General features: G+C 45.4%; 1 protein-coding gene across 1 annotated transcript in view; it reads right to left on the bottom strand.

The window, feature by feature from the left end:
- The window catches only part of COL23A1 (collagen type XXIII alpha 1 chain), a 257,686-nt gene extending 237,076 nt beyond the window's left edge, over nucleotides 1-20,610 (bottom strand). The window contains exon 1 of the mRNA XM_081093278.1: nucleotides 20,154-20,610. Coding sequence (XP_080949404.1) covers nucleotides 20,154-20,438 — 285 coding nt within the window. The 5' untranslated portion in view covers nucleotides 20,439-20,610. The remainder of the gene's footprint in view (nucleotides 1-20,153) is intronic.
- Nucleotides 20,611-26,999: the final 6,389 nt, after the last annotated feature.

Here is a 26,999-nt window from a genome sequence, read left to right as displayed (position 1 = left end):
CAGAACAAAAACTAGATCGACAGTGATGGGGGTATTTTTGAGAACATTTTTAATAGGTCATTAAATTCTACAGACAGTTTTGGAATGAGAGAAGAAACAAAAATAAACATCGAGCAATTACTCGGGAGTCCCTGAAAAGAAGGCGGCACAATTCTGCTTTGTTACAACATTTTCAAACACAAATCAAGGAAAGCCAAAACGACCGTGCAGTCCGAGTGAAAGTGGGAGGCTGGGTAGCAGCTTTCAGTACTTGGATCACACCATCCGCCCTGGAAGCCCCCAGGCCCCCAGCTCAGCCCCTCCCAGCCCACCGAGCTCAGACCCGCTGCCCAGACCCAATCCACCAGGATGGCACTTTTTCTTTCTTCTTACCTGTGGGGATGCTTGCCCTAGAAAATTTGGTTGGTACAATTCAACAAAGATCTCTGCAGATGCCCAGCCCTGTGCTCAATTTAGGCGAAGGGAAAGAATTACCACAGAAATCAAGTCAGAAGTCACAGCTTTACTATTATGATAGCTCACAGTACAGCTTGGCACCATCACTGCCCGATTTGACCCTAGGAGTAACCTCTGTGGCCCAAATTATTGTTCCTGCCTCACTGAGGGGACACAAGGCACACACAAAAACACAAAACAAACAACAGAACAACAACAACAACAAAAAACAAGATGAGAAATTAGTCCCAAATCCCAAGTCTAGATTTAGGAAAGTGAAGCAATTGGCCCATAACCCCCAAACTAGCCTAGGCTTGAGTCCTGACAAGAATATGCAAAGTATTAACTTTTCTCTAGGAAAAACAAAACAAAACAAAAACCAATAAGCCCCTCTAAAAGCAAAACAAAGAAAATCCCAAATGTGTTAACCTTAGTGGAAAAATGCACTATGACGGGCAGAAGGAGTACTTGAGTTTCAAACATGAAAATGTAATTTTTAAAGCACTGCTTGTCAGATGTGAAAAGGGCACCCTGGTCTTGAGCCCTTGAGGCCAAGCCTGAAATTTTCACAGAAAACGGGACTCCAGCCAAGTCCTGTATTGTCTCTGGCTGGAGCAGCCCAGCACCAAGACCCGGAGACAAAAAAAACCAAAAACACAAAACATAACCAGGTTAGCTCCAGCTGCCTGCAAAGCCTCTATCCCTGCCTCCAGTCACCCTCATTTTCCAGATGGGCAACAGACAACAGATAGAATTAAGGCCAAGTTTTGGGGGAGCATGCGGATGTGTGATCATGACGCCTTGGTGGAGGGGTGTGAAAGCAGTGCTGCCTTTAAATGCATCCAACCTCTCCATCCTCACCGCACCTCTGGCCCACAAAGCCTCCAAAATCTTAACGTGGCCAGGTCTGGACACCAGGCTCTCAGCCCCAATTTGGTTCCCCACCTGCCATGAACTCCTGCTCTATGCTGGAGCGACCTGCAAGCAGCCCCCATCCCCCAGAATGCCTCCCACTCCAACCCACCAAAGCTTCTCCAGGGCTCCCACTCAGCAGCAGCCAACACCACCCAGCCCTGGCCTGGTGCGCGGGTCCCTGGAGCACCGCAGCCACGTGGGGCCTCAGAAGCTGCCTGGGCATGTGGACAAGGGTGGCACCTCAGAATTCACCTTCTCCCCACTGTATCTGCAGATGCTATTATCGATTTCAAAATTTACCTGGAAAAAGAATCCAGCCTTCTGGTTTAAGCCAATTTGTTAGTGGCGCTCTCATCTGTATTATCGCTGCTGGTTAGACTAGAAGTCACACTAATCCCCTCCCCCCTTTCTTAAACAAAAGCATTTAATGCTAAAACAAAACAAAACATGTAGCTTTTAACAATTGCTATCTGATCTGGGCCTCTGCCCTAAAGGAGGTAGGGGCAGTGGGGCGGGTTCTATCAAATACTGATAGGAAACACAATTACTTTTAAGCTACTCTTATGTTAAAATAAAAAGCTGACCAGGAAACTATTGATGAAAGGGTAAAAAAACATGCCTTTCTGTTAATGCTACCAGAGGGATCATAAATTACTGGGATTGAATTTTTGTCCTGTCATGTATTCTAACTCCTTTTATGCATTCATCTTTCTGGATCAGATGTGGTGAATTGGCAAAGTTTTCTCTCCTAACCCTCTACCCTCCCCGCCTTCCAGGCCCCTAACTTTCTGTGCATTTGTAACGGTCCCTACTAAGAACACAGAGGGAAATGTTTGAATTAGAAACCCAATCCCACAATCTTTATTTCCATGTGCTTTTTTTTTTTTAATTTTAAGAAAATATTCTTTTGTGTCTAGGTTTGTAAGAAATGACTTTAAAGCTTCTACTTTTTATATTCAGTTATCTGGTAGTACCCCTTGCATCTGCAAACAATATGGTCCTGGTTTTACATATGCAAACAAGTCCTGACTCCAAAAGTAAACAAAGGATGAGTTTCTGAGAAAAGACGAAGACTTGGGGAGCATTCCCTCCAGAGTGTGGGGGAGAAGGAAGAGGAGGGAGACTTGAAGTTTTGAGGGAAGAATGGCAAGAGCAGAGGGAAAATTAATCAGGGAAAATCATGATTTTTTAAAATAGCATTACATGGTCAGATGATAAATTTATTAATGAGCTGTTGGAGTGCTAGTCTGGAACATTTCACCAGATTTTCTATCACATCATCAAATGGTTACATTTTGATGAAATATGAATTAACATACAAAAAAAGATGTAATGATTTATTTCTGTAAAATGCTCCAAATAAAGCCACAAAGACATTCCGATCCTTTGACAGAAAATTACTGCTTTAGGGAATATACCCCTAAGGAAATAAGTCAACAGAAGCAAAAAAAAAAAAAAAAAAAAAAGGTATTCATGAGGAAGTTATGTCCCAAAACAGTGGGAGGGACTGTGTGTCCCCTGATGAAACTGTCATATCTTCATGAAATAGCGTTATGAAGACTATGTAGCAACAACGAACAATGTTTATGGTACAATAAATAAAATGTCTACACCAGTGTAAAAATTCAGGCTTGCGGTGGCAGCAACTAGCAAATACCACTCACTTTGGTGTTGGAATTATGGTAATTTACTTCTTTAGAAGTTCTTTCTGTAGTTGTAATACCATCTTCTCAGTAAAAATAATAAAATAAAATAAAATAAATAAAATCTTGGAAGTAGAAGAAGAGCCTAAGTGAAGCCCTGAAATCTCCCTGATGAGGACAAGTTTTGAATAATGGACAGATGACTCTGATTCCTCAGGAAGATCCAATTCCAGTCTCAACGCTGCTAATGTGCAACACAGACCTTAAAACAATGGTTGTAACTGCACTGCATATGTTCAGAAAGTTAAGTAGGGGCATCAAAAATATTAAATGACCTCAAGTGAAATTCTAGAGATGAAAACTATTATGGCTGAGATGCAAAAAACAACAACAAGGTATAGGGGATTAATGGGAGATTAGACATTGCAGAAGAAAAGATTAGTGAACTGGAAGTTAGCAATAGAAACTATCTAAAATGAACACACAGGGAAATAATTTTTTTCAAAAAGAAAGAATAAGCCCTAGCTTGGCTCAGTGGATAGAGCGTCAGCCTGTGGACTGAAAGGTTCTGAGTTCAGTTCCAGTCAAGGACATATGCCAGGGTTGTGGGCTCAATCCCCAGTGTGGGGCATGTAGGAGGCAGCCAATCAATGATTCTCTTTCATCATTGATGTTTCTATCTCTCCCTCTCCCTTCCTCTCTGAAATTAATTTAAAAAAATAATTTTTTTAAAGAAAGAATAACATCAGTGAACTTGGGATTTCAAGTGTCCTAATATACAGGTGATTACAGTCCCCAAAGAACAGAAAAATAATATTTAAAGTAGTAATGACCAAAATAATTTTCAAAACTTGAAAACTATAAACTCACAGATCCAAGAATCTCAATGAAACTCAAGCACAAAAACATGAAGAAAACTACCCCAAGGCATATCATAAATTAAACTGCCTAAAACCAGTGATAAAAGCAGGCAGAGAAAAAAGACATATGGGCAAATGAACTCTCATACATTGCTGGTAGGGATGTAAAATGATACAATGGCTTTGAACAACAGTTTTGCAGTTTCTTATAAAGTGAGTCATATGCCTATCAGATGACCAATCATTCCACTCCAAGGTATTTATACCCAAGAGAAATTAAAGCATATTCCATATGAAGACTTGTACATGAATGTTCATAGCAGCTTTGTTTGTAACAGCCAAAAAGTGAGACCAACTCAAATATTCATTAACAGGTGAATGGAAAAACAAACTGTGGAATATCTTCATAATAATACTTGATAACAAAAAGAATGAACTAATGATATATGCAAAATTATCAAACAAAATTTCAATAATTATATTGAGTGAAGGAAATCAGACCTCTCTCCCCCCCCCAAAAAGAATGCATGATTCCATTCATATAAAAATTCTACAAAATGGAAACTAAGCAATTGTGACAGAAATCAGTACCATCTGGTGGCAGGTGGGGAGGGACGGAGGAGAGAGCAGTCAAGGAGGCCAGAAGAAACCTTTAAGGGTGATGAATGTGTTCACTGCCTTGATTGTGGAGATGGTCTCACAGGTGTGTGCCTGCCAAGACAAATCTAATTGTGCATTTTAAATATGTGAATTAATTGTATGCCAAATAAACCTAAGAAAGCCAAATAACAAAAACCCCCAGTCACGGCTCCCACAGGTTTGGCCGGGATTGTGGAGCTGGTGTCCTGGGCTCACCACACTAGGCTTCAGGTTCCGCCTCAGTGCCAGGTAAACCTTGCTACAGTCAGGTGGGTAAGAGCATCTAGCCCTGCCCACGCATTTGGCAGGAGCTCAGACACTTTTCTCTAAGGAATGTGGGCTTAACCGGGGACTCCCACTGGCTCACGGAGTCACTCTGTTCCGAACCACATTGGCAAACATTTCCTTAATGGTCCCTGCTCAGTCCCTCAATACCTTAGTGTGTTTTGAAAGGGTTGGCCTGCAAACAAAATGCAATTCTTCAGAAATCCTTAATTTGTGTTCCCATTCATTATTTTACAAACACACTTCACTTCCCATCGAACCTGCCTTCGGAGATTTTCCACCCTGCTCTGACAAGGAAACCCCACCATAGAAGTGGATGGTTTCCATCATGGCTTTTGACCCATCGAGGAGAGGCCTCAGGCTGCTCCAGTATATGGTTTCCAAGCCTTCTCCACCCCATGGCCAGTCTTCTCCAGAGACCCAGCCACCATGTCTGGCCTGTTTAAATCCCAACACTGAGTGTGGCCGGCATGGCTCACTGGTTGAGCATTAACCTATGAACCAGGAGGTCACAGTTCAATTCCAGGTCAGGGCATATGCCCAGGTTGCAGGCTTGATCCCCAGTGGAGGGTGTGCAAGAGGCAGCTGATCAATGTTCCTCATCATTGATGTTTCACTCTCTCTCCCTTCCTCTTTGAAATCAATATATTTTTTAAAAAAATAATAAATCCCAACACTGAGTTCCACCTGCTTCCCACTGACACTGCTCTCTCGGTCCTGTCCACAGTGTCTGGGGCTTCCCCTCATGTGTCAAGTCTGATTAGATGGTGTTAGGGGCTGAATCATGACCCCCCTAAATTCACATGTTAGAGTCCTAACCCCAGTCCTTCAGAATGTGACTGTATTTAAAGATAGGGTCTTTAAGGTGGTAATTAAATAAAATGAGGTAGTTATTGATATCCAATGTGACGGGTATCCTTATAAGAAGAGGAGATTAGGAGTCTGACATGCACAGAGGAAAGGCAATGAGTAGACACAGGGAGAAGACAGCCACCTGCCAGCCAAAAAGAGAGACCTCAGGAAAAACTAACTCTGCTGACACCTTGATCTCAGCCTTCTAGCCTCCAGAACTGTGAGGAAAGAAATTTGTGTTGTTTAAGCCATTCAGACTATGGTACTGTGTTAAGGCAGCCCTAGCAAACTGATTGAGATGGGGTCTCCCAGACACCCTACCCACCTTCACTTACCCACTTCAGATCCCCTGCCTGCCCCAAGGGGAATAAATTAAGAGGAGATGGAGAGGACCTGGAGGACTGGGATGCTGGGCTGAGTGAGGAGATTTCGCCTTATTGGCCTGGGAGGCATTGAGGGTTGATGAGCAAGGGGAGGGACACCAACTTGAGAATATGACCTGCCTGGGACATGGAGTGGCAGGACTCAGACAGTCAAACAAGTAACTATTTCAAGAAGGGCCCCACCAATGGGACTGAAATCAAGGGGCTAAAAGAAAGCCCATCAGCGGTTCCTGCAGACTGAGTGGTGAGGCATCTCTTTCCCGCTCAGATCATTCAAGGCCAAGCCTTTATAGGGGAGCCTCCCCACAGGAGTGGGAAGGAGGAGGAGGAATTGTGCCTGGGGAAGAGCCCTAGCACTGAATGCTAACAGTCCTGGCAGCCATCAGATTGCTAGGATTAGCAAAGTGCAGAGCAGGCAAGAAGGGAACTGGCAGCTCCTCCCGGGAAGAGTGCATCACTTCATTCGCAGAGAAATGAAGTGCAGCACCCTTTTTGCAGATGAGGAAGTGGAGGCTTGGAAAAGCCAAGTTATTGGAGGCAGGTCCAGACTCAAACACAAGTCTTCTAACTCCAGAGCCCACAGCATGAGCTGTGCGGGCCCAGTTGGGGAGGCTTTTAGGAGGACTTGGCAGGGACAACTTCTGTGGTGAGGCGATGAGGTCAGGTCTCCCCCTCCCCGCTTCCTTCAATGGTTCCTGCATGTGCACAAGCACACACCTACATGCCCCATAACTCCCCCCCACACATTCATATTCATAGACACACTCATGCACATATGTACACACATAATATTAACTCACACAATGCACTCACATGTGTGCACACTCTCACACAGATGCACTCACATGTGTGCACACACAATGTACTCACTTGGGTATGTGCACATGCATGCTGACATGTATGCACACTTGATCTCACACGTATACACCCTAACACACACACTCTAGTCCCATTGCCATGTGAACTTATCCTTCATTTGCACCACCACCTGGGTCTGGAAACAAGATGCTGTAGATGATAACAGCCCATACATCACACAAAATGGCCAAGTTAAATAAATGGACAGACTTTGCTTTTTCTATGTGATGATCCTCTTTGGAGGCACAAAGTTGAGTATATTTTATGTAAACTGTCTTCTAAAACACAAGAACACATTCTAATTGCTTTATGATTTGTTTCACAATTCAAAGTTGGAAGCGAATTCAGTTTTAGAAGTTGACATTACCCATTTGAAAGCACTTTTCCCTCACAAATTTTGTGGCTACATCAGAAATTAAAGTTTTCTCATTTACCAGTGTGAACTGAAACAGATGTGTGTGAGGCCTCTGGTTCACCAGGTTACTCACAAGCACTTGGGGAAGTCTGTACCATATTGAGTAATCACAAAAATGGACAAACCTATTAATCAAAGCGAATTTACTAGGAGTTTGAAGCTCTTTCACAATGAAAAAGCCATATACTAATTTTCAAGAATAATTAGATTTTTAGCTTGGTCGTAAATGTGAAATTTTTTCCATTTAAATGGAAAACTTCCTTTTACTTAAATGAAAGACAGAAAAAATGGGGTTATGAAGCTGATTTGCTCTTTGCTTTTCTTCAACAAGTCACATTTCCCCATCATTGACTTGGAGACAGGACATATGTTCACACCTTTTTTACTTCTGCATGGCCTTCATAGGCTGGCAGAATCCCAATGCTAAAAGGATCTTAAGGTCAGCCGTGTAACCACGGGGCTTCCTCTCCAATTAGACACAGACATTCCTTCTGGGCTCAGTCAAAGAAAGCATTCTAATAAGAACAGCCATTTTCAGGATTTGTATGTGCTGAAGCACTTTGGACATATCAACGTGTTTAATCCCCACAGAAACCTTAGGGCAAGGATGATAATCCCATTTAACAGATGGGCAAACTAAAGTTTGGAAAACCAGCCATTTACCCAAAGTCCCACAGCTGGGAAATGGTACAGGTGAGAGGTGACCCCAGGTCTGCTTAAAGCTAAAGTCTTGCCCTCCACCCTACGCGTCTGCCACCTACTGAAGACGTCCACAGACAGAAAGAAGCTGCTGCTATTGCTTCTCTTTTGGGGGGCGGGCGGGGAGCGGGGCAGGGGTGGCATCTGGCAGGGCAACTGTAGAAAGGGAGGGGGACTAGGAGTCAAGTTACCCAGATTCAGGCCACCACCTGGGACCAGCCATTGTCCCACTCTGGGAAGGGAAGGCCACCTCACAGGGGTGGGGGGCTGGGCTGGGGCTGTTATGTAACAGGGAAATGTATGTGAACCCTTTTGCTCAGGACAGGCACAAGGTAGGGACCTCATCGTTCCCCCCCACCCCTAATCCTCTAGGAGTGCACTAACGTGCCTTTCTTTAAAGCGACATCTGCAAACTTATTTTTTCTCCCAATGGATCATGCTTATTCCTAAAATATGTTTCCGGATATGATGAAAGGATGTCTTCTGAGTGCCTATGTCAACAATTAAAGATTAATCCTTATCCTACACATGGAGAAAATCGAACCAAGAGAGCTGGAGGTTGTGTGTGGCCTCCGGAGAACGTCCCCTAACTGAGTTACATTTGTTCACAGAATTGGAAGTCACAGCAGGACCCAGCGCAGTGCACGGCACTGCCAAATGCTGCTCAGGAAAGGGTTCTGCACCAAACCAGCAAAGGAGCCTAATTCTGAGACATCTTCAGAGTTTTTCCAAATCTTATTTTAAGGCTTTGTTGGTTATCAATTGCTTTCGGCTTTAACAAATCCACCTGAAATAAAATTTCAACCGAAAGATGGATTGAATCTACTTTGCTCAGCATAGAGCTTGAAGCATAACTTCACAACGGCGTGACAGTTTCAGACTACGCCAGGAAGATAAACATGTATGTCACGGACAAGCTTAGATGTTCCAAAATCAAAACAAAAACATGAAACCCTGAAGATATTCCTCTATGGACAGTTACTCTATGTCCTAAAGCAGTGGTCGGCAAACTCATTAGTCAACAGAGCCAAATATCAACAGTACTTCTTCAAAATAGACTCGCCCAGGCCGAAAACAGACTTCTGCGTATGGGCCATGAAGTTTCAATCGCACTGTACGTGCGCCTGCACGTGGTATTTTGTGGAAGAACCACACTCAAGGGGCCAAAGAGCCGCATGTGGCTCGAGAGCCGCAGTTTGCCGACCATGGTCCTAAAGAATAACAGAAGAGACTTTGCCCACGAAACCATTGGCTGTCCCGTGATCTATGCCAACAGAATCATGGAGGGAGCCTAGATGCTGTGTTGACAGAGGATGCAGATCCCATCGGTGGGATCCTCTGCAGTCATGAAACAGGACCATACAGATTGTGCAGCACCTGCAACAATGTTTTGTTTTGTTTTGTTTTGTTTACTGATTCCAGAGAAAGAAAAGGAGAGGGAAAGAGAGAGAGAAATATGCATTGGCTGCCTGCTGCACACCCCCGACCCAGGCATGTGCCCTACCCAGAACTGAACGGCAACCTCCTGGTGCATGGGGATGATGCTCAACCAACTGAGTGGAGTCACACTGTCCGGGCCTGCAACAATGTTTTTGTTTGGTTTTGCTTTTGGTTTGTTAATCCTCATGAGAGGATATTTTTTTCCATTGCTTTCCAGAGAGAGTGAAAGGGAGGGTGGGAGAAGAGAGAGAAAGAGAGAGAGAGAGAGAGAGAGAGAGAGAGAGAGAGAGAGAGTGAGAGAGAGAGAAACATTGATGTGAGATCTCACATCAATTGGTTGCCTCCCGCACACTCTCTGACCAGGGATGGGGAGCAAAACTGCAACCCAGGTGCATGCTCTTGACCAGGAATCGAACCCTTTGGAGCACCGGCTGATGCTATAAGCACTGAACAACACTGGCCAGGGTTGCAGCAATTTTGTTGTTGTTAGGTTGAAATATATACAAGCAAGGGATAAATGGTGTATACGCTGCAGTAATAGTTAGCTAAGTGTAATTCTGTCTATGGATAAGAATTGAAGTGGATGTTGCCAAAAGTTAAATAATCCTTGTTTTAGAGTGGTGAGATTATCAATAACCTAATTGTGTTAAATCAATATTACATCTTGGTTCTTTTTTAAGGAGGATGGGGAAGGGTTGCTGAGTTGGCGTGCCATTTCCAACACTGGAACTAACATCCTCAATAAAGGAGGTGGTCACATGTCAGGGGCAGCAGCCCTGGAGAGCTGAGGAGCGTGTCAAGGGGCAAAGAGAAAAGGGTCTACATCTGCCCTGCAAAGAGCAGGTTTGAAAGAACTCTCTCACCGGCACTGAGCAATGCCTCCTGGTGGGGTTAGAATTAGAGAAAGGAGAGAAGCCTGTAGAAATGTGGTGAAGGAGAGGGCTTCTCTGAAAGTGGAGGATTATATCGTCACCAGGGTCCCTGGAAGGAAAAGACAGTGGGTCCCAGTGCTCAGAGCTCACCACCCTCTGCTGTCCTAGAGAGACCATCTGGCCTCCCTTCTCTACTCTGAACCACGACTCCTCCTGACTGCCTGGGCCGTGTTCTCACCTCACGTGTAGAGAACTGAGGCTCTGAAGGGCCGACGGCCAGCCCAGGCTACACAGCAAGCAGGCAGCCGATGGCTGCCAAAGACCGAATGCGTGTGTCCCCACACATTCCTATATTAAAACCTAATCCCCAAGGTGATAGTGTTAGGAGGTGGGGAGTTTGGGATGAGTGCCCTTATTAAAGGGACCCTCTTCTGACATGTGGGGACACGATGAGAAGACAGCCCTCTATGAACCAGGAAGCAGACTCTCACCACAGCATCTGCCTCCAGGACTGTGAGAAATAAATGTTTTGTTGTTTTCTTGCCACTCAGTTGTAGCAGCCTGAATGGACTAAGACAGTGGCCTTCTGACTCCTTGTCCAAAATGTTTCCTCTTCCAAATTCAGGCCTCCCAAAGCCACCATGACACACAGCTTCAGGCAAGGCGGCGGCAACCCCCAAGCACGCGCATCTCTCTGTTCCAAGATGCCAGGACTCAGGGTGCCCTAAAGACTCCTCAACCAGGCCAGAGGAGTGGGGCCTCCTTACTCATGAGAACACTTCCCGGGAAGCCGATAAAAGTGGGCAGAGGAAGGTGGGCCTGGGACCAGGTGGCCCTGACATGGGGCACGTCCACACTGCTGTAGGCTGGACACTGAACTCAAACAGAGGGTGGAGAGGACATGCCCATCCTTCCGTTTCCTCCCTTCTATGGCATCCTGTAAACCCGAGGGAGCCCAGGCCTGGCTCTGTGTGCCCCAAGCATGTCACCGCCTCCATCTCAGACACATTTCTCCCTCTGGACAATAACCTCTGTCTTCCACATTTCATGAGGCTGTTGTGGGGAAGTTTTAAAATTTTTAAGTTATTCTGTAACTTATTAAGTTCACGTTTTGTAAGTGCATTATATTCAGAGAGAAATACAGATTTCAATACTGCCTCAGATAAACCCAAATTTATCAATCCTATATAATAAAAGCCTAATATGCAAATTGTCCCCTCAGATGGCTGTTCGACCGGGAGTTCGATCATTTGCTATGACATGTGCTGACCACCAGGGGGCAGCGTGGAACATGGCAGGTGTCGGCAACAAGGTGCTGGCAGTGGGCATCAGCGAAGGCGCTGCTGGCTCCAATGAGCCCCAAGACGTGGGACCATGGTGGGATGGTGGAGCAGGTGAGCGGGCAGCACCAGGCCAAGGCAGGTGCGAGTGGGGACCCGATCACCCCACAGAGGGTGACCAGTGGTGGCGGGGGGTGGAGCTGCTGCCCAGCTCCCAGGCACTGAGGGAGCAGGGTTGGGGGGGGGCGTGCCCCCCACCCCCACCCCGAACAATTGTCCCATAGATGGTGACCAGCGGCGGTGCCCCCCTTTCCGCCCCCCCCCCCCCCGTAATTATGTTCTTTTCAGTGTGCATGAATCCGTGCACCGGGCCACTATTATATATCTACAGAACAAAAACTGACAACTTACTGCCTGTCTCATTAGATCAAAAAACCTTTACCTGGATTTCAAGACATCAGGTAGGAATTCCTCCAGAATGTGGCTCCAGCTTGTTGCCCAAGCCCCTCTCTCATTATTCCTTGGATGGTCATCTACCAGCCCCGTGTCCTCTCCTCCTTCTAATAACAGCACTCCAAGTTGTCCTCTAGGACCATTCTCTACTTCCCGTCCTTTCAGCACTAGTAAGGTTCACACGTGACACAGGAACACCCCCCTGCAAGCCTGGCAGATCAGAGGCTGCCCCACTGTCCTGTGGCCAGTACAGGTCATCCATATTGACCCTCAGAGTGAATCAGGGGGCTTCCGCCAGGGCTGTTGGGAAAGAGAAACTCTAGCTGCTGGCAGCTACTCTGCCACTTCCCGGGAGAGTAAGGGCATCTTGAGAAATATGGAGCCAGTACAGAGAAACACAAAGTCAAGGTGCCTCTAGCTGTGCCTGAGCAGCATTTCCCTGGACTTCTCAGCTACTCAAGCTAATAAATTCCCTTTAATTTAAGCCAGTCTGAGTTAGGGTTCTGTCACATTGCTATTTGAAGGAACGAGGACTCAAAGGCATCTGGAGAGGCTGACTCTCATGAAATGATACTAGTGAGGGTAAAAGGGACATTCTGCTCTGGGGACCATGACCCTAACTGTACATGCACTGGCAGGGGACTTGGAGGCCATGGCGAGATATGGCCACTGAGAAAGCCAAGGGGCCTATGGCTGATGGGGGTGCAGAGAGGAGCGGGAGCAAAGCTGCCTGTGCACACCTAATGCGTACAAGGCCCCATACATGGTTTTGGGTGTACTGATCCCCTTGGTCCTCAGAGTGACTGGGCCAGTTGCCTCCAGTCCGAGCAGCCTCTTCCACTTGCTGCGGTGTGATGAATAAGTATTACTGTGCCCCTGCCTGATGTAGGGGAAGGTGGAAAGCAGGGCCTTAGAGTGCCATTCCCAGCGTGGAGGCCACTCTAGCTAGTCACTATGGGATCAGAACAGCATCTGCTTAAGGGCTAAAGACCATAAACTGCAGAGCATGAGACTGGACCAGAGAGAATCCCAAGCACAGCAACCTTGCCTTTGACTACGGCTGGAGGCAGAGTTGGAGAGTGGACCCTGAGGGGAACAGAAATTGTTTGGCTGAAGAGTGTTCCCAGAGCATGCAGCTTGGGAAACACTGCAGTGGAAGGGGGTTTGGTTATGAAAATTGTGGCAGGTCAATGGATACTGCTCCGTCCTCCTCTGGGGTAATAACACTTTATGGCATTAACCGAACACCTAGCCATTCTCAGTCTTCTTTCCTCGAAAAGCCACAACATGCCCAGCCTCAGGGGATGAATCAAGACTGGCCAAGTCCATCACCCTTGCCAGTGACAGGATAATGGTGATCATGGGCCCTGGCTCTGGCTATAAGGGAAGTCTGCTCGCTATGAGGGAAGTCTGCCAAGAGGCGCTGGGAATCTCCCCCATGACTCAAATGCAAGAGAAAGCCTATCAAGAAGATGACTCTTTTTCCTGCCTCCTTCCCTTCTACCTTGGCTACTCTTGTGTGAAGACTCATGCTTAGAATTGCAGCACCAATCGTGGTCAGGTTACTAAACTAACCCAAACTCCTGAATGACTTCCAGGCTTCTCTGGTTATGCAAACTAATTCAATGATTGTATTGCTTAAGGGACCATACTCAGGTATTGTTACTCATCATCAAAAGCACACTTACTGACCAACACTTTCTTCCATGTTATCTTCTTTGCTTGTCACTACCCAGGCCATTGTGACCAGCATATTGGGAAGAGGAAGTTGAGACATAGGAAATTGAAGAGGTTAGATGACAGAGTAAATAAAATGGTGGGACTGAAACCCTTCTCTGCCTGCCAGTATACATTCATTCAGTTCAGGTTCTCCAGCTTCAGGAGCAATGCCATGCATCTTCAAAGCCAACATGTAGGATTTGAAGATGGTGGCGTTGGTAAACACCTGTACTTGCCACCTTCCACAACCACATAAAAATTACAAGTAAAATACAGAGCAACCATCATCCAGAACCACTGGAAGCTGGTTGAATGGAAGTCCTACAACCAGAGAAGTAAAGAAGAAGCACACTGAGACTGGTAGGAGGTGCGGAGACGCGGAATGGGCTGGTCTGGCACCTACGTGTGCTGCTTTTTCAATCGGGAAGGAGATTGTCTCTGAGGAGGCCTCCTAGAGGAGCAGGGTGTCCCAACCCCACACCAAACCCCCATCCCAGGATCCTAGAGCTGGAAAAAGAAGTCCCTATGGGCAGTAAGAACTACAGGCTTGAAAACCCCTGCAGATTGGGGCTCCAGAACACAGAGGCTATTGGAGACCCAGGTGTTACTCTTAAAAGACTGGCACCATGAACTGAACTTTCAAGATCTCACTTTCTCTGAGCCCCAGCACCAGCGCGAGGCTCTGGGGAACACAGACACATATGAGGAGGAACTGGATTGTCAGGCATCGGGGCAGGAACTCAGGGGCGGCTTTCTCCCAGATGGAGGTGCTCTCAGGGATGATTGTTCCTGTGCTGGGGCCTCCCCAGTGGCAGGACTGACTGGCAGCCATTTCTGTTTGCTCCACCCTAGTGATTCCCTAATACCCTGCCTCATCCAATTTACAAACCCACCCAAGCTGTGTGCAGCAGCTTTTGCATATGAATGGCCTGTCCTAGTTCAGGCTAACATCTCTCAAACAAGCTGCAGCTGGGTCAGGGAGCCCCAAACCTTTCAATAAAAGACCTAAGATCCCAGGACCAGCACACCAGCCTGCCTTGCTTCATAGCTGGGCCTCGCGTGGGCACTTCCAAACCTGATAAAGAGGAGGAATCTGAAGATCTCTCTGTAGCTCCTGCTGGGTGGCCCCAGGCAGAGGCTGACTTTGCAGCTCTCTGGAGACCCAAGAGCCAGTGTACCCAGTGGTCAGTATCAGATCATACCAGATTACAATTCTACACATCCATAAGTGACACAGCCAAAGGGCAGACTCAGTGAGCACTAAAGCCCCACTGAAGCAAGTCCTACTCCAAAGGGGTGTCTCCTGCACAGCAGCTTTCCCACTGTAGTTGCAGCTGGTCCTCACAGTCAATTGGCCTGGAGGTCAATTCCTCCCAGTGATACCAACAGCAATCAAGTCTCAACTACAGCAAGACTGTGCTCACAGCCCACAAAGGGGTGCACCTGGAGCTCCTAGCTCAGGTGACTGGGGAGGTTGAGCCACTGGGTCCTATAGAACACCTATTACACAAGGCCACTCTATCAACTCAAGGAGACACAGTAGCTCTGCTACATAGAAACCAACACAGGGAAGCAGCCAAAATGCAGAGACAAAGAAACAAATGAAAGAAATGGAAGAAAGCAAACTACTGGATATAGAGTTCAAAAAACCCCACAGTTATAAGTTTACTCAAGAATCTTCTAGAAACCTCCAAAAAAATGGAAAAGGACCAGTCAGGAATTAAGTATACACTGACTGAAATAAAGAATAATATACAGGGATTCAACAGTAGAGTAGAGGATTCTGAGAATCAAATCAACGATTTGCAATATGAAGAAGCAAAAAACACCCAACCAGAAGAGCAAAATGAAAAAAGAATCCAAAAATATGAAGCTAGTGTAGGGAGCCTCTGAGACAACTTCAAGCATACCAACATTCGCATCATGGGGGTGCCAGAAGAAGAGAGAGAGCAAGATATTGAAAATCTATTTGAAGAAATAATGACAGAAAACTTCCCCTACCTGGTGGAAGAAATAGACTTACAAATCCAGGAAGCAGAGTCCCAAACAAGAGGAACCCAAGGGGACCACACCAAGACACATCATAATTAAAATGCCATGGGCTAAAGACAAAGAGAGAATCTTAAAAGCAACAATAGAAAAGCAGTTAGTTACCTACAAGGGAATGCCCATACAACTGTCAGTTGATTTCTCAACAGAAATTATGCAGGCAAGAAGGGAGTGGCAAGAAATATTCAAAGTGGGGAATAGCAAGGACCTACAACCAAGATTACTGTACCCAGCAAAGCTATTATTTAGAATTGAAGGTTAGAAAAGAGCCTCACAGACAAGAAAAGGCTAAAGTAGTTCATCATCACCAAACCAGAATTATATGAAATATTGAAGGGTATTCTTTAAGAAGTAGAAGAAAAAGATAAAAAATAAGAACAACAAAATGGCAACAAATACATACTTATCAACAATTGAATCAAAAAATCAAAATAAACAAGAAATCTAATGAACAGAATAAATTAATGAATAAAACAGAATCAGAGGCATGGAAATGGAACAGATTGATGATTCTCAGAGGGAAGAGGGGGTGGGGGGCAGGAAGAGATTAAACAAAGATCTTATATGCATACATGCATTACCTATGGACACTGACAATAGGATGGCCAAGGCCTGGGGCAGGGTCGGGAACTGGGTGGAGGGGGGCGAGGGGGAAAAAAGAGGAACATCTGTAATACTCTCAACAATAAAGATTTTTTTAAAAGTCAATATGTAAAAGTCCAATTTAACAATTAAAAAATGTTTGTGAAAAGAATACCCTGACAGTTGGCTCAATCTAATCATGCTGCTATTATTATGAAGCTCTCCCAAACTGCCCCCCCCCCCCCCGCCCCACCAAAAAAAGAGCAGAGAAAGTGAGCATGCCAGGAAGTATTGGACAGGAACTTTTTCGGTTTGGGAGCCAGGAAATGTAAAGGGCACAAATGTAGTTATCCATCTCCAGCCACGGGACTGAAAACTGAGCCTCTTTATTAAAATGTCCACCACAGAGCAGTCCTGACAAGTGGCAGACTGCTACAGAGACTGAAAAAGCTACCATTGATTCTGGGTTTTATGGTAACAACCAATGTATCTAGTTGATGGTAGGGAAGGAAAGTGCTTGAATTTTACCCTTAGTCTCTGGGTTTTTCTTGTTTTCAAACTGACTGGTCTGAACAATGGAAGACCAATAGCCAACAATAAGTCCACTGTAAGCTGGAAATGATTTCTGAATACAACTAAATGTTTCTTTCATTCTCGAATTAAACTTTTTACTGTAGTAAAAGTCAAGCTTTTATAATATTGTAACTATAGGTATAACTATTGGGGGTTGATTACTTAGGCAGCCTATTTAAAGCACCTTAAAAACAGATATCAGATGCTTGTTTTGCATTTATATTTTTGGGTCATACTAAAGATACTATTGTTAATGATTCTTGCTCAAAAATCCTGTTTTTATGTACTGAAAACCGTTTCTCTTATTTTGTAGCATGGAAGGATAATCACAAGTTAACATGAATATTCCCTTATTGTAGCTTCTGGATCTACATCGTCAGGCACACCAGCCAGTCCCAAATAAGTTATTTCATAGTTCTGTTCCCAAGGGAACAAACACAGTGGGCCCCATATCAACAGTGGCTTTTGTTGGCTTATTTAAAATAAATTTTTTTCTGACTTTAAAGTGGCGTGTGGTCGGTAAGGATTTCTCTTCTTTAATTTGGATGTGGTTTCTGCCTCCAAAACTCTGAAAACAAACTTGTTGGTAAAAGGACAACCTGCAGGCACTCACACACACGGCTACTTCAGCTCAAGCTTAAAAGAGGCTTCACTGAAAACAAACTAGAACTGAAAAACATGTTCAAGTACAAATGTTCTTTCCTGAAGCTATTTTCAGTTCATTTGTCTTTTATATCTAATAGTTAAAAAAATATCTTCCCATCTATTTAAAGCCAATTACCAGCTCACCATTATGTGCCTCCCACAGCCCCTTCATCTCTGCCAGGGACTGTTGGGGTCACCAGGCAGGGTGTGCACATTCCCCAGGCAGTGACATCTGGGAGAAGAATGGGTAGAAGCAGAAACAGCTTGGCCCTGGGAGACAGACACCTTTCACAGGGGCCACTCAAACAGCCAGAAGCTCAACCCCAAGTTCATTCACACCGTGGCATCTCTGCTGCTCCATTGGGATGGAAAAACTGGCCAGTTAGTACTCTGAGCACATGCCGCGCAGATACCAAGTTTAGTTAGTTAATTGTAGGATGTGCTGAGATGTGTACATGCTAATGTCAGATTGCTGAGCTGTACAGCAAATCTGAAGTGGAAATCCCAGGATTCCAAAATGTTCCCTTTGCCTTTCTAGTGGGGGGGGGGGGGGGGGGAGAGAGAGAGAGAGAGAGAGAGAGAGAGAGAGAGAGAGAGAGAGAACGAACTTTGGTTGCTCTGTGCCGCAGGAAGCCACTGCTCTCCCTCCAAATTCAGGACTTTTAGGATCCATCCACACTCCTCAGTCGTGGCTGCTTTCCCAGGACCCCCCGCCCCCATTAGAATAAACACAATTTACAAGTTCTTTGCAAAAGGTTCTCCTGGGAATTCTGATTTACTCCATCTGGGCTTGTGGTTTATTTTTATGCTCAGAGGGGTCTCCTATCCAAAAGAATAGCCACAGTTCTAGCACTAACAGGTAGAAACTTCACTGACCTTTCATAAATCAGTTCAACACTCTGGTCTCTAGGGATTTGCCAAAAGATAATGGGCTGCAATTATGAAACCATCACCAGGAGTTGCCAAGCAGAACCCTGGAGAGATTTCTGAAGTCTGCAGACACTTTCCAAGACAAAAGAGGAAATCATTTCATGAAGCAGCAATGTTGCCTAAATCCAAGCAAGAAGAGATGTAATGCTGGCTTAAAGTGCTAAGAAATAGGTGTGGTGAACTAGGAGGTGTGGTGCAGTCTTCTCCCATTCCCCCCAAGATTCCCAGTTCACTCAATGATGGATAGACCGCTGAATACCTTACTTAAAGATCACAGCTCTGCACAGTTCCGGGGGCTGGTAGTAACAGACCTGTCCTTCCTCTCCTCTACCCTGAAACATGTGCTTTTCATACTACAACTGCCCTTTGGGCAGGGCACTTGGGAGCCACCTTTCCCAGGAGGAAGAGGATGGCTGGAGCAGGAGGTCGCAGGAGGTCGCAGGAGGCAAGCTGGGCTCAGCCAGGGAAGGCTCTTCCAGCGGTTCTCAACCTGTGGGTCGCGACCCCTTTGGCGATCGAACGACCCTTTCACAGGGGTCGCCTAATACCATCCTACATATCAGATATTTACATTACAATTTATAACAGTAGCAACATTACAGTTATGAAGTAGCAACGAAAATAATTTTATGGTTGGGTCACAACATGAGGAACTGTATTTAAAGGGCCAGACGGTTGAGAACCACTGAAAGCCTCTCTAGTTCCATGGGGAGAAGCACTGCTGCACAAAAGCTGGGGGAGGGCTTTGAGGACCCAAATGTGGCTCCTGCTTTGAAGGCACAATGCAGCAACTGTAATAGAAGTGTCAAGAGTCTTATAGGCTTTCAAGAAAACTCAGATGTATTTGCATCGCCCAGGTGGCAGCCTGAAATTGGCACCCAGTTTTCTGGCCCAGACTGTTTCTCTTCCCCTCACTCTACCGGTCTCATGTGGGCATCCCTGCAGGTCTCCGTGGCACGGAGTGCGCGATCAGCTGCAGCAGCTCCAGAGCACAGCATCTCCAGGATCGAGCTGCCTTAAAACAAATTTTTCTGGGAGGTGCAGGGTGCACAGGCCGGGCTGACCAGATCCCTTCAAGGTCCCAGCCCTAGGATCTGTCAGGGGCTTTCCTCCACCGTGGCCGCCTGCCTGCTGGGGGTCCCACGCCCCTCCAGGTACACCAGCGTTGGGAAAAGCAGCTGCTACGGAACAGCAGTTGCTGCCAATGATGAGAATCACCCTCCAGACACTTCCCCCTGAGCCTCTTCATTATGCCGGCACAGATGAGTAGCCTTGCGTCCACCTGAGGCGGGAAGCAACCTGAGGTCAGAGCGCACACACTCGTGGATCCTCTCTCTCCCTCTACTCGTCCCAAAACGGCCCTTCTAACACACTTTTCCCACGGCCGCTAGCCCTGGAATGCGACCTTGAGGCTGGAGAGGAGACAGCAGGACCCCTTCGGGGCCGGCACTTTGCTTTGCCCAACCTCAGCCCCTCGCGCAGGCCACCAGGGTGGACTCGCGTGCACAGAACTAGCGAGCGAACCCTGCTCGGGGAGACGGCCACACTGCCCCGGGCTCCCAGGGCACGGACACTCCCCCCAGCCCCATGCACACCCTTCCTGGGATCGCCCCCAATGCTCCTCACCTCGCGCAGCAAGCGCTCCAGGTGCGGCTCCGCCCAGGTAGACAGGGCGCCCGGGGGCCCCGTGCGCCGCAGCAGCTCCCGCTCCTCCTCGAGCGCTGCCACCCGGCCCTGCAGCGCCGACGCCTGGACGCCCAGCAGCAGACAGGCGGCCGCTGAGCCCATGGAGAGCAGCAGGCACAGCGCGCTCACCGCCCAGGCTCCCACCGCCATCGCCGGGCGACCCCCGCCGCCGCCAGCCGGGCCGCCCTTCCGTGCGCTGCCGCCGTCGCGCTCGCCCGGGCTCATGGCGCGATCTTGGCGTGTGCTGTCCGAGGGGGCGGTGCAGAGCTGGGGTTGAAGACTGAGCGCGCCGGGAGCAGGCAGAGAACCCGAGGCACGAGGTCGGCCGGGCGCAGGGCTTGGCCTCCAGGCAGCAGCGGATCGCGGCGCACGCCCCCTTCCCCTCCGCCGGCAACTCCACAACAGCCACTTTGGGCAGTTTCCTCTATGCAGATAGTCTCTGCCAGAAAAGGAGCCGGGACCCACCCAGGGGAGGAGCGGCCCGGCCAGCCCTGCGCGGCTAGGGGGCGGGAGCGGGAAGGGAGCTGGCTCCTCCGAGCCCCCCTCGCGTGCCTGGCGGACCCTGCGTGCAGCGCGCACCTCCGCCCTCAACTGTCCCGGTCGCCGGGCTGCACCCACTCCCGCGCAGGCACCTCTGCGACCCCCCAGTATGAGTTCCCACTGCGATCCCAAGATGTCTGAGATGCGCCCAGAGACTCAGAGCGCCTTTCTGCAGCCCACCCCTGGCTGGAGCATTATTCATGCCTGGCGAATATTCCCCTAAACTTGTGTATTAACCTTTCTGACAATTTTTTAAAAGCTCAAAACTTCAAACCCTGTGGAAAACTTAGCGAGTTCGTCCTAGATGGCGCCTTAGCGCCGCTTGGTGGCCGAAAGTGATCGCAGCGCGCTCACAGACACAGGGTGGAGATTGCGACAAGCAGAAAGAATTAATCTTAGAATCTTAATTTCTCTACATTTATTATGTGCCAGGCATGTGGTGCTGGAAACAAACATTGTAAGACGTTGTCCCTGACAAGGCCTTTCAAAATGACTTGTAAGCCCTCCTAGAGAGGGCTTCCATTTGAGAAAATTGAAAGTAAAAATGGAGAAGATGGAGAAAAAGAACTCCAACTTTTATTGAGCCGATGGTTTATCTGTAGTAGAAACACAACTTGGCCAAAGCAACAATCAGTATGGACATTAATCTATACTGTGATTTTGCTGCAAATTTACATCACAAATTACGTTAGGAAAGCCTGAATGACAAGTGGCCCTAACAGTGTTTTCAAGAAAGAGACGAAAGGCTGGAAGTCAGGTGGGATTCTCTGCTCCCTCAGATTCCTACCAGTCATATTTATATCATAAAATGGGTCCCAAGTAACTCTTCCACAAACTCCTCTAATACTCAAATAAAAATCATAAACTGCTAGCTTAGATCTTTGTGATTTGGGTAACTCCACAACTGATTTTGAGAAAAAGACCAGTTATATCTGTCTTCCCTTTCACTCTCTGGGTATTTTTAGATTATTTCTATGGATAGATTACTTACCTTTTAAAATTGTTAGGTGAATTGGGGTTATGTTTAGGTGGTTAAAGATAGGTTTTGGCGCCATGCCATAATCTAGTGTAGACCCAATAAATAGTCTGAAACATAATTGCTAAGCAAACTAAATTGTCTCCTCTGAAGAGGCCAATACCATATTACATGCTAGCACTTTATTCTTACTTCCAAACGCACAGGTAAATTACCCAATACTACTTAATGTTACTGCACTATGTTCACTACATTCCAGAAGCGTCTGCATATCAAGTCAAGCTCATTATCTGGAATATCCTGCTCTCAGATATTTGACAAAGCTCTTCCTTATCCTTAGTTCAAAGTCCCCAGGTCTTCAAATCCCACTGCCTCCAAAAGACCATCCTGTACTGCTCAATCAAATGTGGCTACACCTGATTCCTCTTCAGTGTTATTCAGTGGCTCAGGGCATTTATCACTATTTGAAGTTATCTTTTTATTAACTGCACCCCCTTTGTCTTGTTTATCATTGTTTTCTCAAAGAACAGATCAGGATCCGGCACACTGTAGGTGCTCAATAAATATTTGTCAAGTGAATTAAGAAAAGGTGAAAATATGTTTACAAGGCATTTTAAGAGGCAAGGAAAGAAAACCTGTCTTATGTCTGCTAGGGTCCTGGAAAGAACAGACAGCTGAAGACAGTCTAAAATTAAACATATAGACTCTTTACAAAGTGGGGCAGACTAAGGGAAGCCAACAGGGGAGGCTGATGAAGCACCCTGAGGTATCCACAGTGGGAGGCCACTACCAGCCCTAGCTGAAGGGCCGAGGGGAGTAAAGTGTTGTGGGAACTTTGTGATCTGCTAAACAGGAGTTGTGGCCTTTGGTCAAGGGATATGATTACTTCAAAACCATAGTTTGGGAAGTTGGGAGCTGGGATATAAATACTCCTGCTTTCTGATCTGTTGGCCTCGCACTGACCAAATCCATGGGATAAGCAAGCCCAGATAATGCAGTGCAGAGGTCAGCCCCCCAATGGCACAGAGGAGAGCCCTGGGGATGACGAACAGATCTGGAGAGGGCGGAAGAAACTCCACATTACCTAATGTGTATGTAGCACCTGCCAAGGTCACTCTAGCTACTGCTGTCTCTGAATGGCTAACCTGTCAGCAAGAGGCACTCATCTTCAGGGTGACCAGCAAACCACTTGGTGGGAAATTAACCTCTCTGGACTTTCTCCATCCAGGAAAGTCCAGCAGTTTGCCAATACCTCACAAGGATGGGTAGCTATTTCAGGTGTGGGCTTGTCTTTCCTGTCTGCAGAGTTTCAGCTGGCACCACTATCGTTAGACAGCCTGATCCACAGGTATGAAGTCCCATACAATAGGTACTCACTATACAGCAAAGTAGCTGTGGGAGTGAGTCCATGACCACGAGATTCACTGGTTGTATTACATCCTGCAGCAGCCAGCCTCAGTATACTGGACTGTCTTCTGAAAGCACACATGAAGTGCCAACTCAGGGCATCAAGAGGCAAGATTCTAAAAAATGCCATCTTTGCCTGGCCAGCGAGGCTCATCAACCAGGAGGTTATAGTTCCTGGTCAGGGCACGTGCCCGGGATTCGGGCTTAATCCCACTGGGCAGTGGGCAGGAGGCAGCCAATCAATGATTCTCTCACCATTGATGTTTCTCTCTCTCCCTTCCTCTCTGAAATCAGTTAAAAAAAATTATATATATATATGACACACACACAAAAATAAGGATGGAAAGAGATGTACTATGCTAATATTAAAATCAGACAATATCTATTTGTGCTCATTTCACATGGTTCCTATGGGACTAAAATCCAAAGAATAGAAATATAATTTGCAGACTGTAGAATTTTATATAAATCAATATAGGAAATAAACTGTGAAAACAATAGCTATTATATACCAGCACTTTGTAAATTATTTCATTTAATCCTCACCACCACCCTTGGGAAGTTAGGTATTAGTATTCCAACTCATAGATGAGACTAGAGAATATGTATCTTGTCTACCTATAGAGGTAGTATCAAGGTTGATTGCAATCTGACTCTGTAGGCAAGCATCTTCACACCAACATTACTCTGTACAATTATGAGGACACACAAAATAATTTAAATGTTTGTAATTTGAAAAATATAAAATAAAAAGAAATATTATTTAATATTAAACTCTATCAATGACACTTTCAGTATCATTTAGGACTGTTCTTTGTCATTCATTCTCAAAACTGTACTTGCCATGTGCCAGCAGCTTTTAAAGTTAAAACACTGAACTTGCATTATTTATAATGGAAAAAACTTAAGTCACTGGGAATTCCTGCATATCTGCAATTAATCTTCAATTCAATTCATTGCATGGAACTGCTGGTCAAAGTAGCTGAAAGAACTAGGCTTATATCTTCCTCAAAGGATATTTAGGGTGATTTCAAGGCTTCATAATTACTTCTGTTAATTATGTAGATTTTGCCCCAGAATTGTAACATTTAAAACCAAACTAAAATCAGGAGGAGCAAATATAAGAAAATGTTGCCGAAACCGGTTTGGCGCAGTGGATAGAGCGTTGGCCTGCGGGCTGAAAGGTCCCAGGTTCGATTCCGGTCAAGGGCATGTACCTGGGTTGCGGGCATATCCCCAGTGGGAGATGTGCAGGAGGCAGCTGATGGATGTTTCTCACTCATCGATGTTTCTAACTCTCTATCTCTCTCCCTTCCTCTCTGTAAAAAATCAATAAAATATATTTAAAAAAAAAAAAAAGAAAATGTTATCTGAATCGCAGATATCCTTGATTGGTAAAAAACCAAATTTCTTTTAAAATTCTATCCCTTACTTCGTTTCAGTAAAATATCACAAAAACTACAATGACAGGGGCCAAAAATATAATTGATAGTATAGTAATTCCCTGTGCCACAAAGAACAATTAACAACTGCGTCAAAGCACTTATATAAAACAAAATACCTATTTTTTCTTGGGGGGGGGGGTGGCACTGTTCTCCAAAGGCACTGTACTGCCAGGTCAACACACCGTCTCCCTGCTCTAAAAACCCACTTAATATGTTGTCCTTGGATAGAGGACATATGTTAAACTGACAAGATATGTACACTTGATCTTAGTCAAAAGGCCGAGAAACAATGTACCTTTTATTAGTGGGACTACTAAACACCAGGTAATCTGCTTTACCTTTTTAATCACCCTATAACACAGATATTAAATAATTCCAAGTAAGGAAGTAACATGCTTTTCCCTAAACATAGGGAACTGGGATAAAGTTGGAACCATGCCAGTAAGCCTGAGCTCTAAATTCACTGAATTGATACATCAAGGATTAATGATAGGTAAGAGACATAAAACAAAAAAATGGATGGATGCTTATTTCAACTAGAGGCTTTTTAAAAATCCAGGTTTTGTTTTTTTTAAAAGACAATCTCTCACAGGTGTGTATAACCTCAGCCAGGTTGTCAATCTGAGGTTCAGATTGAATACTGTGGTTAAATGTTATCAGCTACTATGACAAAGCCCTTCATGAATTTTTCACCCAAGGCTCTTCCATTCATTGACTGTTGTCTGGATCCATTTTTGAATTGCAACATAGTATATTTCTAACATCCCTTTTTTATTAGAAGGAATTCTATAAACTTCCTCTCCTTACTTATCAGTTCACAGAATAAATAGGAAGAGAGGAATGGATACCACTGTGATGAAATATTGCATATGGGGAATTCTCTAAAGATAAATGACCTACCTGGCTAGCATGGCTCAGTGGTTGAGTGTTGACCTATGTACCAGATCACAGTTTGATTCCTGATCAGGGCAGATGCCCAGGCTGTGTGCTCCATCCTCAATAGGGGATGTGCAGGAGACAGCTGATCAATGATTCTCATCACTGATGTTTCTCTCCCCCCCCCCCCTTCCTCTCTGAAATCAATTTTATATATATATATGTATATAGGGACCTGAGCTCAAAGAAGAGGGGGAGGAGAGCTGGCAGCAGACACTCAGATAATGATCCCAGGGGTACCACACTAACCACTAATCATTTCTTCCATCCTACATAGTTTATTGGTGTTTCACTTTAAATCCTAAAATTCTAGGAATTAGGCTAAGAATTAGCAAATCCCATTTGTGAGGAATCTAAGTACTTTCCAGAAGGGAAAAGGGGTTAGCAATGATAAACTTGGTGAAAAATAATCTGGAGGCCTGGCCGGGTGAGTCAGTTGGTTGAGGCACCATTCCATATACCAAAAAGGTCACGGGGTTCAGTTTCTGGTCAAGGTACACACCTAAGTTGCAGGTTCAATCCTGGGTTGGGGTGTAAACAAGGAGGCAAGTGATTGATGTTTCACTCTCCTCTCTCAAACCAATAAATATATCCTTGGGTGAGGAATTAAAAAAAGGGTATTTTTCTTTCTTCCTATATGCCAAGATCAGCTACTCTGAGAAAATGAGTTTCTGATGGAGGCTGTGAACATTAATTTTGGAACTTGAAGCACTGAGCAAGCCTAGATAGTACAAGCAGCTTCGCTAGCACAGGGGCACTGGTAGAATGACAATGAAGGGGGAAACAAAGGATGGCAGGCATCTATTGATCCCTGTATCAACACTGCTACATTCAGGAAGGAGCTTTTCATTACATCTAATGCTCCTTTAAGAAAAACCTTATCACATATAATACAATGCAACTATTCAGTGCATCTACATTCATTATATGTAGATGGCATCAGAGGCCTAAACATAATTTATGGAGTGATTTCGTAGTAAAATTTATTTCAGCTTTCTTAAATGCCTAGTCAACTTTAAGAACATAGCCTTATTATACTGGCAAATGCCCCCTGTGAATAATGTAGGGAACCAAGCCCTACATTATAGGCCTACGTTTCAATATTTGTCATTCAAGAAAATTCCATGCATTTTGTATAAAATATACGAACAGGTGAAACTCCAATCTCTGTGTAACACACTTACAAAATGGGGATACTTTTAACAAAAAACAACCTGCATCTCAACAATCAATTATAAATTCTACAACAAAAAATATTTCTATCTGGCAGATTGAACAGAACCAATAGTTTTTGTTTTACTAAATTAAGTAACGTTTACCATGTAGTTTTAATGTGGAAACAGGTAATAGTAAGAAAAAATACCTATAGTCAAATAAAAAGTTCACCATGTTAAACCACCAATCAGGGTCTAGAAATTTCTGCATTTCTTCTCCAAATGTTTTCCAATCAAATAATTCCTTTTCTCTAGTAGAGATCAACAC

This window comes from Myotis nattereri (genome assembly GCF_964212035.1).
Source record: "Myotis nattereri genome assembly, chromosome: 5".
Classification (NCBI taxonomy): Eukaryota; Metazoa; Chordata; class Mammalia; order Chiroptera; family Vespertilionidae; genus Myotis; species Myotis nattereri.
Note: the sequence above shows the minus strand (reverse complement) of the source record. Positions and strands in the feature narration are given on the sequence as shown.